This window comes from Coffea eugenioides, chromosome 7, assembly GCF_003713205.1.
Source record: "Coffea eugenioides isolate CCC68of chromosome 7, Ceug_1.0, whole genome shotgun sequence".
NCBI lineage: Eukaryota > Viridiplantae > Streptophyta > Magnoliopsida > Gentianales > Rubiaceae > Coffea > Coffea eugenioides.
In genome coordinates this window covers 11,373,780-11,390,101 of record NC_040041.1, presented here as the reverse complement: position 1 = coordinate 11,390,101, position 16,322 = coordinate 11,373,780, and the positions used below count along the sequence as shown (strand labels likewise).

The 16,322-nt window shown below is 37.7% G+C and overlaps 3 protein-coding genes across 3 annotated transcripts; all 3 read right to left on the bottom strand.

Moving 5' to 3' along the window:
* Positions 1–1,134: 1,134 nt before the first annotated feature.
* LOC113776885 (putative late blight resistance protein homolog R1B-17) lies at positions 1,135–6,122 on the bottom strand. The gene is made up of 6 exons (XM_027321936.1): positions 4,876–6,122; positions 3,964–4,687; positions 2,825–3,109; positions 2,244–2,480; positions 1,355–1,417; positions 1,135–1,245 (listed from the first exon to the last, which is right to left on the bottom strand). Exons 1-6 carry the CDS (start codon positions 6,120–6,122, stop codon positions 1,135–1,137), a joined length of 2,667 nt encoding a protein of 888 aa, XP_027177737.1.
* Positions 6,123–11,065: 4,943 nt separating this feature from the next.
* Positions 11,066–12,658, bottom strand: LOC113776884 (putative late blight resistance protein homolog R1B-16). The gene has a single exon (XM_027321935.1). It carries the CDS (start codon positions 12,656–12,658, stop codon positions 11,066–11,068), a length of 1,593 nt encoding a protein of 530 aa, XP_027177736.1.
* Positions 12,659–12,669: 11 nt separating this feature from the next.
* Positions 12,670–14,295, bottom strand: LOC113776883 (putative late blight resistance protein homolog R1B-17). Its single transcript, XM_027321934.1, has 3 exons — positions 14,211–14,295; positions 13,435–14,092; positions 12,670–13,330 (listed from the first exon to the last, which is right to left on the bottom strand). Exons 1-3 carry the CDS (start codon positions 14,293–14,295, stop codon positions 12,670–12,672), a joined length of 1,404 nt encoding a protein of 467 aa, XP_027177735.1.
* Between the last annotated feature and the right edge of the window lie 2,027 nt (positions 14,296–16,322).

Sequence of the window (16,322 nt, the reverse complement as noted above, 5' to 3'; positions counted from 1 at the left end):
AATGGTTTCCTTTGGCCAACAACAACTTGATCTAGTGGCTAAGATTAAGGCTCCAGAAATTAGAGGTTATGGGTTCTAATCCCCCTACATCCTCCCTCTTCTTAAATCACACTCTTCCCTTGATACAAAAAAAAAAAAATTTTTTTAAATGAGTTCCCTGCATCCAATTTGATCACTATCAATTGGAAATGTGCCTAGCTCTAAATTAAACTTGCAAATTGTAACCATGGCACATAACCTTAGTAGTTTTTACAGAAGAATGATACGAGGGAACAAAAATTGCTAAATTTTCTATTGCTCTTAGCTGCCATTAGGACTTCTTCAGAGGATCGTGCTGCAGTGACGACAAGTGAGCTCATGAAATACTAAAATAATACTAGTTTCTACTAGTTGTCTAAGTTACCCATCTTTAGCGATAATTTTGGTCCTTTAGCATCTTTTTTGATTCCATTAAAATAATGATTATAAATTCTGTGCAAGTTTTTAAACTAAAATGGTAAATTTGTTCACTAAACTAGTAACTTTAATCATTCATCAAATTTACCAATTTATTTGTAAAACTTACCATTTTACGGGAACAGCTTTGACTATTTGTCCATAGAACAGAAGTACAGAGGTTGAGCAGAACTTGAAAATCCTAAGCAAACTGGTGAGCTAAGATGCTGGAATTAAGGGTTCTACTTAGAAGAAGGGGATCAAGGAGATCAAGAGCATGAAGATTGGTTTAGTAGCTCATGCTATATTGGTTCTTGTTGGTAACATAATGGTAGATGTTCCACCAGTACTGGAGATATTGAAGTAAAGGCTCTTCCCAGCATCACCAAGACCAGAAGTAATTAAAGTGTAATTTCCGGCGTTTTGTGGATTCGTTTAGGTTGCCTTGAAAATCCTAAGCAAACTGGTGAGCTAAGATGCTGGAATTAAGGGTTCTACTTAGAAGAAGGGGATCAAGGAGATCAAGAGCATGAAGATTGGTTTAGTAGCTCATGCTATATTGGTTCTTGTTGGTAACATAATGGTAGATGTTCCACCAGTACTGGAGATATTGAAGTAAAGGCTCTTCCCAGCATCACCAAGACCAGAAGTAATTAAAGTGTAATTTCCGGCGTTTTGTGGATTCGTTTAGGTTGCCTTCTAATCCTCTTCCCATTCTTCTGCTCCTTTAGGTATAAAGAGGTAAAGGCAAGAGATCAGGGCATCTTTTTCTGCAGGTAAAGGCAAGAATTCGAGTTTACAAAAGGTATACTGGCACCAGCAAAGTTACAAATAGGTTCCCAAAGTTGGTTTCTAAGCGTCAGCTGCAATTTTCATCAATCAAAACTCAGCCGTCCTGCCAAAAGGATGAATTAAGTACATTGGCAAACTCAGCCTTTTCTGGGTAGTAAAACAGAGAATCAAGACTTGCAACAACATTAAACTGGGGAAAGCTGTAAAATTATCTGTTAACTCACCAAACTCTAGTAAAGAGGATCATTTGTAAAACAAAGAACCAATATTTATCTCTTCAAAAGAAAAGCGTAATTTGCATGTATGCTTGTGCTGTGCAATCTATAGCAGCATTAAGGAGATTTCAGCACTTGGGGTAACAGAAAATAAACATCAAATGAAAAAGAAAAGGGAAAGATTTGAGAAGCAGAAGTATGATGGATAATGTTGACTCCATTTATGCACGAGTATTGTTGCCACTGCAATTACATAGTCATGGCTGCATCGAGTTCGAACCAATGAACGACGGAACAACAGAAACTGGTTGAAAAAACATGAAGAATTATATCATTGAACTGATTCACCATAAACAAGAAGTACACTGGAAACCTACTCTACGTTGGCTCTTCTCAAATCAAGATGAGTCATGAATGGATTGAAATTGTAAATTGTGTTCTCCTTCAGAGTACTAGAATCTCCAACCTTTCTATTATAACAATCTTTAGACTCTCATTTCCCCCCATCCCTCTGTTTTTTTTTTTTTTGGCGTCTTCGATTAATATTCGTAAGGAAAAATCGCCAATTTAGTCCTCAAACTATTTTACTAAAGCCGATTTGGTCCCTCAACATTTTATCGCATGAATTAAGTTCCTTAAATAAAATTCTTGTGCCAATTGAAGACCTATACGGTGTCGCCACCCAAAACACATGTTTCTGTATAGAAACCAACGGCGACGTAGGGGCTTTTTTGGAAGTACACAATAGGATTTCTGCAGGAAGCAAGACAGCAACCATTTTGCATCTAAATTGGGGGAAACCTTTGAGTAGTGAGAAAATAGAGGATTCAGGTGAAGAGAAATGCTGGGGGTGGTGGTGATTGCTTGCGGAGCCTTGGCCACTTCAGATATCAGATGCTGCTGCTCCTTATTTTTTAAGTTCAGATTGGTCGCACTGTGGTCTGCAATACCTTTACTGCTGCTAATTTTGTTCTCAGCCCCTTGGACTGCAAATTTATTGTTCGTTGTGTAATCAGAATTTGGCTTCTGAATGGGTGCCTGCTAGAGTATACCAAGCAGTATTAGACTAGTCCCAGGATTTGTTACTCAAAGATGTGGAAATAGCTTTACTAATGATCGTTCACCTCAATCTAAAGCATCAAGAGAGACAATATAGACTAGCCTTAATCCACACAACACTGGAGATACAATGCTGTCCAATTTGGGTATTGCAGACAAGAGAGACTAATGTGAATGAAATCATTATTTTTTTCATGTATCACTAAACTCAAGCAACAGTGGTATAAAGAAAAACAGTAATAAGTAGGCTTCACTAACAAAATAGAAGCAATTAAACAAAAAAAATGTTTCATGCCACCAAATAGTGCTCTGAGCATGCATACCTGGGTGATGATACTATTAGGGGCCTTGCTACCAGGCAAAGACATATTTTCAGCAACCACATTTGTGTCAATCTCACTCGAGGGATTTCTCCTGTATGGAGAATGTTCTGCCTTCCTGGAATTGCTTCGACTGAGTGACATCGGTTGTTGCTGGTTCTGATTCTGGCTCTCATTCAAAACTTTAACATTCCCCCTTGCAGGAGAGCGAGCACGAGGAGAAGCAGCAGTCCTTGCACCCACAGCAGCATCACCACCACCCCCAGCATTTCTCTTCACTTGAATCCTCTATTTTCTCGCTACTTAAAGGTTTCCCCCAATTTGGATGCAAAATGGTTTCTGTCTTGCTTCCCGCAGAAATCCTACTGTGTACTTCCAAAAAAGCCCCTGCGTCGCCGTTGGTTTCTGTACAGAAACATGTGTTTTGGGTGGCAACACCGTATAGGTCTTCAATTGGCACAAAAATTTTAGTTAAGGGACTTAATTCATGCAATAAAATGTTAAGGGACCAAATCGACTTTAGTAAAATAGTTTGAGGACTAAATTGACGATTTTCCCATATTCGTAATTAAAGAGAAGTCAACATATTAATCACTTAAGTGTGTGGTTCTTCACTTAGGAAAAACGTAAGCAATCTAGAATTTTTGTATTACTCTTTAACTGAAATAGATAAAACGAACTGAGAAGTCAAAATAGAATACATGCTTGTGCTCTACTGGTTTCAAGGATCATATTACTCTACTGCAGCACTAGTGAACATTTCAGAAATTAGATGACAGATTATAAACATTATTTAAAGATGAACCCAAAAAAAAAGGGTAAAAAAAAGAAGCATGGAGAACATTTAGAAACAGATGATCATAGACAATGAAATGACTATGCTTGCCGCTGCAATCACAAGTCATGGCTTTATAAAGTTCAAACTAAAGAACTCGGAAGCTATAGAATTTGCTTCAATAAACTGATTGAACATATACAAATAGCACTCTGGAAGAAAAACCAACCTAATGAGTGGAATCCCACTCTGCAATGCTCTCTCCCAATTCAATAACTGACATGAATAGTTCGACATTCTGAGATGTGAGAGGAAATCAACTCACCTTCTGATCTTAGAACTTATGATGATACGTGGCTCCAATAACGATTTTTAGATCAGAGTATCCCAAGTCCATCTGTTCTTGCTGAATTTGCTTTACAGAACTTATAAGTGACTTGCGACCAAATTGCACCTCAATCGTTTTAATAGTAGAACTTTCCTCCAAACAAGAAGGGACCTCTTGCAGCTCCACACAACCATGCAAAACCAATTTCTCAAGACGGGAAAAATTATCAGAAACGGCAGTCCAAGAGCGAATGTCCAACCGTGAGAGTTTCAAGAACCGTAGGTTAGGGAACTCCCCTTCTTGCATTTCCCATTTTTCCCCCACAAAAGAGTTACATCCCAATTTAAGCACTTCAAGATTGGACAGCTTTCCTATTGTTGAAATTTCACTCCACGGCTGACGATTATATGAGAGAATCAGCTTTTTCAAATTAATTGGCAGTTCAAACTTGCAGCGGAAAAAGTAATGCAGCTTAAGTGATTCTAGTCGGCTTAAACTGTCCAGCTTCAGAACATATCCAGGATATTTTAGTCCCACACATTTTAGCCTGCGGATGCTTGGTAACTTTTTCAGTATCTTTTGCAATCTTTCATCAGAGCAGTCAAGTGCACAGCAAAAAGTGTCTAAATGATATAGATTTTCGGATACATCAATGTCACCAATGGGTAAACTAAAACCAAGCTGCAAGGACCCTGTTATCTGTAGATGTCTCAGTGTCTTAATGTTCCAGAGAGTATTTGGCAACACAACATCAGCAATGAACCTAGAATGAAATTTAACCAGAACGTTTCTAATCTTGAGAGGTTGTCTATTGCAGAGGGAATGGACTTCATTTGCGAGTTAATCGCCAAGTATCTCAAGTGAACAAGCAATATTAACTCCATTGGAAAATTGCCAACAAAATGAATGTCCTGAATGTCTAACACTCTAAGAAGTTTACATCTCAGAAACCAAAGGGAACCATCAGGGTCCTTTACAGAATTCCAATGAGCACAATGAAGGAAGAAGAGCAAACAGCGTAATCTGGGAAAAAGCATCCTTGACCTCTCAAGCTCCTCTGCCTTCGTCAAGTAAATACACAGACGATGGGGGCAGGGTCCAGTAAAAGTAGAGAGGTCGTTACCCCCATTTAATATCTGTAGAAAACTTTCTTCTTTGGCTTTTTCCAAACAAAACTCACGTACCAAATCATGAAGACGACAAGTTTTGGCACCACCTATGCTTCTTTGTTTGGTAACCATAACTAAACTTCTACCAATCAGATCCATCAAATAGTCTTCTGCCACGTCCTCTAAGCTCTTTTCTTCAGTCTTTTGGACAAACCCTTCATAGATCCAAAGCCATAACAATCTTCGAACAGGAATGTCTTGGTCTTCTTGGAATGCACTGAAATAAAGAAGGCATGGCTTCAAATATTCTGGTAATTGCCTGTAACTCTGCTCAAGTGTATTCATGCATTCTTCAGTCTTGGCAATGCTAGAAATTAGACTCTCTGCAAACTTTTCCCAGATTGTGCAATGTAGCTTAGTGTTAGCAAGAATTCCAGCAATAAGAACAACTGCAAGAGGTAGGCCCTTGCAGGATTTTGCAATTCGGAATCCAACTTCACCTAGCCCTGGAGGACAAACTTCTTTGCCAAATATCTTCTTCTGCAGCAATGCCCAGCTCTCTTCATCAGATAGTGGACGAAGATGATGAGGCTTGCCAAATAGAGTAAAATCCAAAAGCAAATCATGAGATCTACTGGTGAGGAGAATCCTGCTTCCATTGGAATCATCTGGTAGTGATCTCTCCAACAACTTCCATGCCTTAATGTCCCAAACATCATACAAAATTATAAGATACCTCTTTCCCTTCAAAAGCTTGTAGAGATTTTCAGCCAAATCATCTTCATTTATCTCAAGACTCTGGTCAAAAATCTCAAAAGCAGGGTTATGCAAAATCTGAAGTAACAAACTTTTCTTGCTATATACTCGGGAGACACAACACCAAGCACGAATATGAAAGTGGGAATCAACTGATCGATGACAGTAAACTGAATTGGCTAACGTTGTCTTACCTAACCCAGGCATACCGACCACGGGAACAATATCCAACTGCATTGTTCCTCTCACAAGTCTATCAATAATAGTTTCCAGCTCATCCTCGAGACCCACTGGATGTTCATAGAATACTGGGGCAGAAACTTGTGATGGCATAGGAACGAAAGGGTTAGTAACACTGTGAGTCTGACCATCATAGATCTATTGTGCCAGCTCAGTCTTCATAAAATTGATATCTCCAGCAATGACATCCAAACAAGTTTCATGCTTGTCACCAGCCAGTGTAGAGTCGATTATTACCTCAGCCTTGTACGCAACCTCCATAGCACGACTCCAGAAAGCTTGGAGCCTTTCATTCTGGTTGCGCTTCTCCACAATATTCTCTAGGGAAGATCTTAAGAATAAAAGCTCTTCTTGGACTGTCTGGATTTGATCCATTGGGAAAGCACCTGAACCAGCCTTTGATATTGCTAGTTCCTTGAGATTTTCTAGAAGAAAATCAATAGAGCCCAGCTCATTAGTCCTAGGGAAACTAAGTTGTGATGATTTTAGCGGATAAACTCGTGCAACTTCTTCCATGACAAATTGGAGCTCTTTCAATAAATGTACAAGTGCAAGTTCAGTTTCCTTGGCCAAGCTATCTTTCATTTCATTCACAGAAAGGGAGCAAATCACAATTCCTGCATCAATGATCATAACTCCAATACGATGCTTCATTTCTTCAGGTAGTGCATAGAACTTCTCCTGCTGCACACACAGAAGGATACTGATGAATTTTACTCGCTCATGGATTTTCAGCATTTGGTCCTGCACAGGTACTGTAAAAGTGGAACAACATTCTGGTAGCTGCCTAAGACCGCATAGGAGAGAATCAACAAATTCCTCCACTAAATACTTGTTCTTCTCAGGAGTAAAAGTGAGTGGTGACCTTGACAGTTTCTTTGAAGCTTTCAAGACACGCGCTGAAGTCACACGAAATTGGGGATCAACAAGCTTGATCTTCCGTTGCAGTTGAGAAATTTCAGATTGGATGTCATTGACCACCTCTTTTTCAAAATAAACAGACCAATATAACTTCCTCAGGCATTCAGCATTCACGGCCAGGAATGTACAGTGAGCCAAGAGGTCTATCAGTTGCATCTGCTCAACACCTTGCACTGTAGCAATGTAAATTAGATTTTTTGATAACATTAGCTTCCATAAAAGGACTTCAGTTAGATGACTCAAATCTCGATCAAGTCTTGCTCTCAACTTAAGGTAATCCCTGAGGCCCTTGACGATGAAATAAGTACTGTTGACTTGATCATCTGGCCGTGGCAATTCCGGTATGTATTGGTTTAACAATCTCAAGCGCAATTTCTCGATATCCATATCGAAAAACCTCTTGTTTTTCTTTAATTTGCCGAGCTTCGAAACTAATTGACAAAATTCCATCAGTTAACCCGGGAAATGATAACTGACCCGTTCCAAACTCCTGAATGCCTGGAAAAAATAGCGGGATAATTTTCAAAAAATTTTCATATTGAAGAACAAATAAAAACCCCAATCATGATGTTCTTCTTGCATTTTTTTTTCACTTCAAATACAGTATAAACATAATGATTTCCATAAAATGATATAGCACAAACCATCAAATTACGTGAACAGAAGAAGAAATTCAGCTACTTGAGAAGGTCAACGAGGGACACCTTTCGATGAATGATCAAAAGAAACGCTTTCGTTTAAGTAATGAATATTAGTTATCCAAGACAAAACAAGTTTTTCTTTTCTTTTCTTTTCCTCTTGAATTTACTATACCTGTTGTCGACGAGCAATCTTCTATGGACTTTGATGGTAGAGACTGACTGTTTGTCTAGGTACTAATTTGATGGTACAGACTGACTGTTTGTTTGGGTTCTACTGGCCACGATTAGTTCGTCAGACATGTCACCTGAAACATGGATTCGACTCGAGTCATCAATGGCATAGTGCAGAATCACTCTTGATTTTCTCTGCATCCTGCAAGTCTTATTGCTTGATCATTTTTTGAAATTTTTGATGATCGAGTACAGAATACTTTCCTTGTGACAATCCTTGCTGAATACTTGTGACAATCCATTGGATTAGTTTATGATCTTTTTCTTTCTTTTTTTTCCTTCTTTTTCTATATGTTCGTATAAATACACAAAAATTTCCTCGTTACCTACCTCTTCTTGAACTAACTTTTTATCACAAAATTGAAATTGTTATTGTTTTGAAAATATTGTTGAAGGTGCGAAAGGAGTCGCTAGAAAAAATGCCTGTAGCACGAGATAATTGTTTTTTCGTTGAATTAATTGCCTACCTGGATTTTATACATTGCACTAAAGAATTATTACAAAAAGAACTTTCTGCTGCTATTTTCTCATCTTTAACATTTATATTCTAACTAATTAGACTCTTCAGCAGCACAATTTCTTGCCAGTTTCCAATTATTCACTAACGGATTGGGGACATGACCAATCCCTGAAAGGGATTTGTTGAAAGAAAATAATAGTAGCAATCATTTAAAAATAGGCAACTTACAATTGCAGCTAACTTCTTGTTTATTTAACAATTTTTTGACATCCAAGACAACCAGATGATATTGATAAGGTCAACAATGGCTGGTTGATGGAGACTGGATATGTAGTTGATTACAAGCAATCAAATTGTGTTAGCATATTTATTTTAGTGAAATTCATGACCATATGATATTCTATATAGTTTCTCTCAGCAATTATAGAACAAATTATTGCTAGGAAAAGTAATATATTAAGATTTTTGAGAGAGGGTTGAGTTGGGTGATAAGGTAGAAGGGATCATAAGTAGAAGATCCTACGTTTAACATCTCCCACTTTTTGAAAAAAAAAATACAAAGATTTTATCCCTTCTCTTTTACAATCTTCTATGTTCCATCCATCGGTTTTACCTTCTTTTCTGTTGCCCTGTTTGTTTTAAATTCTAAATTTTTAGTTCAATCAATAAAATTCAGCATTAATCTTCAAATCTTATTGCTTAAATATTGGGTGATCTATTATGATTATTACAAAATTCATTTTTTAAAGGTATTTTTTGATAATCTATTGAACGAGTGTATGTTCTTTTCCTTTTTATGTCTCTAATACAGCAAACCTTCTTGTCCTTGTCAAGTATTATTTTATTGCGGAACTGAATTGATGGGAAAATAAAGTCAATGGGGACAACAACATTACATAAAACAAAGGGCAAAAGTTTTCATTGCCATTAAACTTTTGCTCATAACGGCTTTTGATCATCAAATAATTTTTCGTCATTAATTGGCCACTAACTTATCTAATCAGTATAACCGTGGCCGTTTCATAAACTTTGGCTCTTAATCTACAAAATAATCAAAATGCTTAGGAGTGTTTTTGCCCATGACTAAGCATTAATTATATTGGATGAATTCTGGAGTTGGTGAAAATACCACACGCACTGATCTTGTAGAACAGCAGGAGATAGGATATGATACATTTAGCAGTGGAGCTGTTTCGATGGAACTTAATGGAGCAAGGGTGTAGGGCCAAGTTAGTGGTAGACAAAATCGCACCGGTATTCTGATTATTTTGTAGATTAAGAGCCAATATCTACGAAATAGCTACGGTTGAGCTAGTTAGTTAGTTTAGTGGCCAATTTATAACAAAAAATTGTTTGATAATCAAAAGTTGATGCAAACAATAATTTAATGGTCGTTGAGGTTTTTTGCCCCAAAACAAATCACATGTGGCACTAGATAATCCTTGATTTGTTGTATTAAACGCCTACTTGGTTTCGTATATTACATAATTAAATTAATTCTTGAAAACTTCACATTACAAAATTGTAAGGCAGCCTTTTCTTTTTCCTTATTAATTTTGCTAAAGATTAGCAATGATTTAGCTCTTACTTGCTTATGTGGAGGCAGCACCATATTAAACATAGCTCAATGTTGGATAGTCACAAATATCCTCCAAACACAGAAAAAGGGGGGAATAAAAAAGAAAAAAGAATCCAAGACTTCATTGATTTTTGGTTTGCTTCCAATGCCAAGTTCTAAATTGTTAGCTAGCTAAAAGATAAAACCAAGAAGAAACCCAAAAAAATTCAGAATTTTGAAATCTAAAGCCACACAATTAATTAAGGTGTCAATAGATTATTAGATATTATTGAACTCCAAATATTTTCATTATAAGTTTTCTGCATTTAATAGATCACAATAATAAAAGTGACAATTTTTCGGACCAAGGGCGCAAACAGTTGTCATAACAACCGTTCTGAACGATATAATATTTTTTTAATAAGGCTTAATTCTGCGTGAATTACTTGTAAAACTTAACAACAGATACACAATTATTATATATATGACCCATATGAATATTAACAAATTATCACACCTTTATTATAAGGATGTACAAAAAGTTTACATAGAGTTACAAAACATTTAAAAAATATTTCATTGTTCAGCGACGGTTGATAGACCAACAGTCCCTGTCCCGCTTCCCAATTTTCCAAGGTCAAAATTGAGCATCCTAGTAACCATTGAAATTGTGAACAAAGATGATAATATAGAACTCAAGGAACAAGATTCACACTTAATATCAAATGGTTGCAATAATTGGAAAAAAAAAAAACAGGAATACGTAAATACAGATCGAAATGCGTGTGGTTGTTGATCATTAGTACATGAATGACTCGATGAACAAATTAATGAGCTCTTTGGGAAAAAGCATACATTTTCCTTGAGAGACAACTTTGATACGTCTACTTGGTTTCTAATCTTTAGATGATTGGATTAATGTCTAAAAACTTCCCATTACGAAATTGTAAATGGTACGTTCTTTCCACGTAGAAATATAAGTGAGACAGTCACAAAAATAAAGTTATGGCTGCATCAAATTCAAACTAAAGAATTCAGAAGCTACAGAAATTACTTCTATAAACTGATTGAACATATACAAATAGCACTCTGGAAGTAAAACCAACCTAGTGAGTGAGTGGAATCCCACTCTGCATTGCTCTCTTCCAAATCTATGACAGACATGAATGGTTCTACATTCTAAGATGTGATGAGAGGAAATCCACTCACCTTATGATCTTAGCACTCAATCAACCGTGGCTCTGATAACAATCTTTAGATCCTGGCTTCCAGTACTCACCTGTTCTTGTTGAATTTGCTTTACAGAACTCACAGCAGACTCACAACACCCTCTCAGCTCAATCAATTCTAGATTCTCACATTTCCCTAAAGAAGAAGGGACCTCTTGCAGCTTCGCACATTCGTACAAAACCAATTTCTCAAGACGGAGAAAACTATAAGAAGGGGCAATCCACAAGCAAATGTCCAACCGTGAGAATTTCAAGAATCTAAGGTTAGGGAACTCCCCTTCTTCCATTTCCCATTTTTCACCCACAAAGGAATTACACTCTAATTTAAGCACTTTAAGATTGGGCAGCTCTCCAATTGCTGACATTTTACTCCAGGGCTGATGGTTAAATGAGAGAGTCAACTTTTTCAAGTTGAATGGGTATTCGAACTCATATCCAACAAACCTTTGCAGCTTAAGTGATTGTAGACTGGTCAATTTGTCCAGCGTGAGAATCCTATTGCAATTTCCAGGGGATTTTGCCTCTGATCTGACTGTCACGCATTTTAACCTGCGGATGCTTGGTAACTTCGTTAATATATCTTGCAAACTTTGAGAAAAGGGATCAACTGCAAGGCTTAAAGTGTTTAAATGATCAAGATGGGTGGATACTTCAACATTGTCAATGGGTAAACAAAAACCACACCACATCGAGGAGTTTGTTGTCCATAGATGCCTCAATGTCTTGATGTTCCAGATAGAATTTGGCAACACAACCGCATCAAAGTTTCCTTTCACCAGAAAAGTTTCCAGCCTTGAGAGGTTGTCTATTGCAGACGGGATGTCCTTCATGTGTCCGTGAATCGCCAAGAATCTCAAATGAGCAAGGAATACTACTTCCATTGGAAAACTTGTACCAAAATCAAAGTCCCCCAAATCCAACACTCTAAGAAGTTTTAATACTGGAAACCCAGGGGAACCATCACGCAGCTTTATAACCTTCCAGCTAAAGTTCCAATGGTAATAACTAAAGACGAACAAACAGCGTAAATTGGGAAAATACAGCCTCATCTTCTCAAGCTCCTCTTCCTTGATCAAGTAAATACACAGTCGATGGGGGCACGGCCCTGTAAAAGTAGAAATGTCGCTATCCCCGTGTAAAATCTGTAGAAAACCTTCGTTTTTAGCTTTTGCCAAACAAAACTCATGTACCAAATCATGAATTCGACATGTTTTGGCACCACCTGTAGTTCTTTGTTTGGTAACCGTAACTAAACTTCTACTAACCAAATCCATCAAGTAGTCTTCCGCCATGTCGTCTAAGCTCTTCCCTTCTGTCTTTTGGACAAATCCTTCAGAGATCCAAAGCCATAACAACCTTTGAACAGGAATATCTTGGTCTTCTCGAAATGCACCAAAATAAAGAAGGCATGGCTTCAAATATTCAGGTAGATGACTGTAACTCAGCTCCAATGGTTCAGTCTTCATAGAAGTGCTGGAACTAAGACTGTCTGCAAATTCTTGCCAGCAATATCGCTCAATTATTGAAAGAATTCCAGCAAAAATGACTACTGTGTGAGGTAACCCCTTGCACTTACATGCTATGTGCATTAAAACTTTGGTTAGTGTGGAAGGACAATTTTTTTGCCAAATATCTTCCTCTGAAGCAATGCAAAACACTCTTTGCCAGTAAGTTGGCGGAGATGGTAAGGCTTGCTATCAGGCTTAAATTGCAAAGACAAAATCTGAAACCTGCTGGTAAAGAGAATCCTGCTTCCATTGGCATCATTGGGTAGTGAATGTTTCAACAAATTCCATGCTTCAATGTCCCACACATCATCCAAAACAATGAGATACATATTTCTTGACAAAACCCTCTTTAACTCTGCGGCCAAATCGTCTTCGTCCATCCTCAGATATTTGTCAGGGCTCACCTTCACAGATTGGTCAGCGAACCTATAAACCACACTACATAAAATCTGAAGTAACAAATTGTGCTTGCTATATACTTGAGAAACAGTACAACAAGCACGAATATGGAAGTGGCATAAAATTGAAGGATGGTGGTAAACAGTGTTGGCTAATGTTGTCTTACCAAGTCCAGCCATACCCACAATTGAAACAATATCCCGCTTCTTTAAACCCTTGGTAAGTCTATTTGTAATTGTCATTACTTCTTCATCAAGGCCCACCAGAACTTCATCCAGTGCTGGGGTACTGAGTTGTGATTCCAAGTGAATAGATTTCTTGGTAACTCTCTGTGCTTCATTGTCATTCCTGATGCTGTCAGAGATTTTAAGGGCCTCAGCCTTCACATGCTTGATATCTCCTGCAACGGTATCCAACAATCAAGTTTATCCCCAAGCACAACAGAATCAATGACTAACTCTGTCTTGTAGGCCACCTCCATAACATGATCCCAAAGAGCCTGGAGTTTTCCATTCTGGTTGCGCTGCTTCACAATTTTCCATAGGAAAGATCTTAAAAATATAAGATCTTCTTGAACTCTTTGGATTTGATCCTTTGGGAAAGCAATTGAACCAGCCTCAGAAGTTGCTAGTTCCTTGAGATTTTCTAAGAAGAAATCAATGGAGCCCAACTCGTTGGTCCTAGGGAAACTAAGTGATGATGAAGTTGGCGGATAAGTTTGTGCAACTTCTTCCATCACAAATCGGAGGTCTTTCAACAAACAAAGAAGTGCGAGATCTGTTTCCTTTGCTAAGCTATATTTTATTTTCCTGACAGAAAGTGAGCAAATAACAATTCCTGCATCAATGATCATAGCTCCAATTCGATCCTTCATTCCATTAGATAGTGCATAGAACTTCTCCTGCTTCACATGGAGAAGAATACTCAGGAATTTTACTCCCTCATGGAGTTTCAGCATTTGATCCTGCATGGTAACTGTAAACATGGCATGACATTCTAGTATCTGGCTAAGAGCACCAAGGAGAGAATCAACAAATTCCTCCGCTATATACTTATTCTTCTCTGGAGCAAAAGTGAGTGGTGACCTTGATAGCACTTTTGAAGCTTTCAGCAGGGCTTTCAGGACACGTACAGATGTTACATGAAATTGGAAATCAACATGCTTAATCTTGCAGTAAGTTGTTGGAGATGGAAAGGCTCGCAATCACTAAATTGCGAAGTCAAATTCTGAAACCTGCTGGTGAAGAGAATCCTGCTTCTATTGGTATCATCTGGCAATGATCTTTCCAACATATTCCATGCCTCAATGTCCTACACATCGTCTAAAATGATAAGATACCTATTCCTAGTCAAACTCTGGTAGAGCATTACAGTCAAATCATCTTCATTCATCTCAAGATAATGGTCTGGCTCCTACAATTAATACTACACAACATCTTAGCTAACAAATTGTGCTTGCTGTAAACTTGAGAAACAGTACACCAAGCACGAATATGAAAGTAGCTTGAAATTGAAGGATCATAGTAGACTTTGTTTGCAAATGTTGTCTTACTAAGACCAGTAGTACCAACAATTGGAACAATGACAGGTGCCGAACCTGTACAATAATAATAATAATAACCTAAATACCACAAAAATCACTCAATAATTAATCCTAGGTACTGGAGCAGGGACTCTAGGTGTGCAATGGGTTACTTGATTCACCCTGTTCCCGAAGAGTTTGCTTAATTCGATATACCAGAATTAATTAGGTGACAAAAATTACTGAAAAGTAGACAGTGACAAGTAGGGTCGTCTCCTCAGGGACTGGGGATATTCGTCTCTTTTAAATTGCAATTGGTAAGGGGGGATTTCACCGGAATGAAACTAAAAATAATTAAACGATTCAAGTAAAAATGAATAATTAACTAGCACGAATATAGCAAGAAGTAAATCAAGAATAAATAAATTCTAGCCAATGATACAACTACTCAGACACAGTCCATTTATCCGATCATTGATGCAAGAAAGGTTCGCTTAATTTATTAATAGGTTAGTTATAGTCGCCGATGAACTCTAACGACCAATTTTTCCTTAATTTATAGATGACCAAGGTACAACCATTGATCACCCCTAACCAGAAAATACTCCCAGGTACGACCGTAGGAATTAATTTTTCAATTGCATTAATAACTAGAAAAACCTAACCCTAATCAATAACACGCTACGAGGGTTATTTAAATTAGATTGCACGTTCCCATAATGTGTAAGCACACCAGTTGCTACTAATATGAATCAATCAAATAATTACGGATTTAATTGACTAAATTGACACGAGATTAATAAATCACATTGAACATCAGGCCCTTGACATCCAATTAATAAAATAATCCCATGAAAATTCAAGCAGACAACGTACAAATATTAATAAATTGAGGAATGCGTGAAAACTAATTAGATCTCACAGGTTTTCGGGACTGCACCGTCGAGTTGACCCTTGACTAGATGGAAGGCTTAGCCACGCCGCATGAATAAATCTCTACGCAAATTAATGGATTGCGAAGGCATTGCGTTTTTTACTAGAAAGTAAGGAATAAGAGATGTTTTTCCCGTTGGGAAATATTGTCGAACACTTGGCATGTGTTAAAGGCCAGTCGGAAGAGAGAAAACTAAAAACTATGCTAAAAGCTAAAACTAGAGCCGCCAATAGCTTCTGTACGTTTTTTCCTTATATAGGAACAAAAGAGAGAGGACTAAAAGCTATCTAGTCTGTGGTCCCCCCGAAAAATAATACAACGAGCCTGCCAAATTCTTCTTTCTTTAAGCCTCTCTTCGTTTCTTTCTCTCAAGAGCCCACATGAAGAAAAAACCTCTTCCTTCCTCGTGGTCCCCGCTAATGTCCCTCTTAAAAGCCAAAAAAGATTACTAATGCTCTCTCCCGTAGGACTTGAGCCAATGAAGTACAAAAGGTGGGCCCTAACCCAATTGTCTCTTGTTTCCTTTCTCTTTGGTAGTTTTCTGCTCCATCCCCTGAAATTAAATCCAAATACCGAATATAAGTAGATATTAGTACTTAACACAATATTTGGCAGGGATAAAAGCGAAAATTTAGTAATAAAATTACTAACAAATAATACCCTATCAATTCCCCCCACACCCGAATCATACTTGCCCTCATGCATGGGGACAACAATCGGACACCAAGATTGGACATTGGCTATTGCTCCAATCACCGTATTGCTCAGATACCCAAAGACATATATATCAAGCATCTCAGGTTAAGACCAAGGAAAAATCACTCCGGTTATCTTCCTAACCACAAACTCCTCCAATTCACAACCAACTACTCTAAGAAAAGGGAATGATT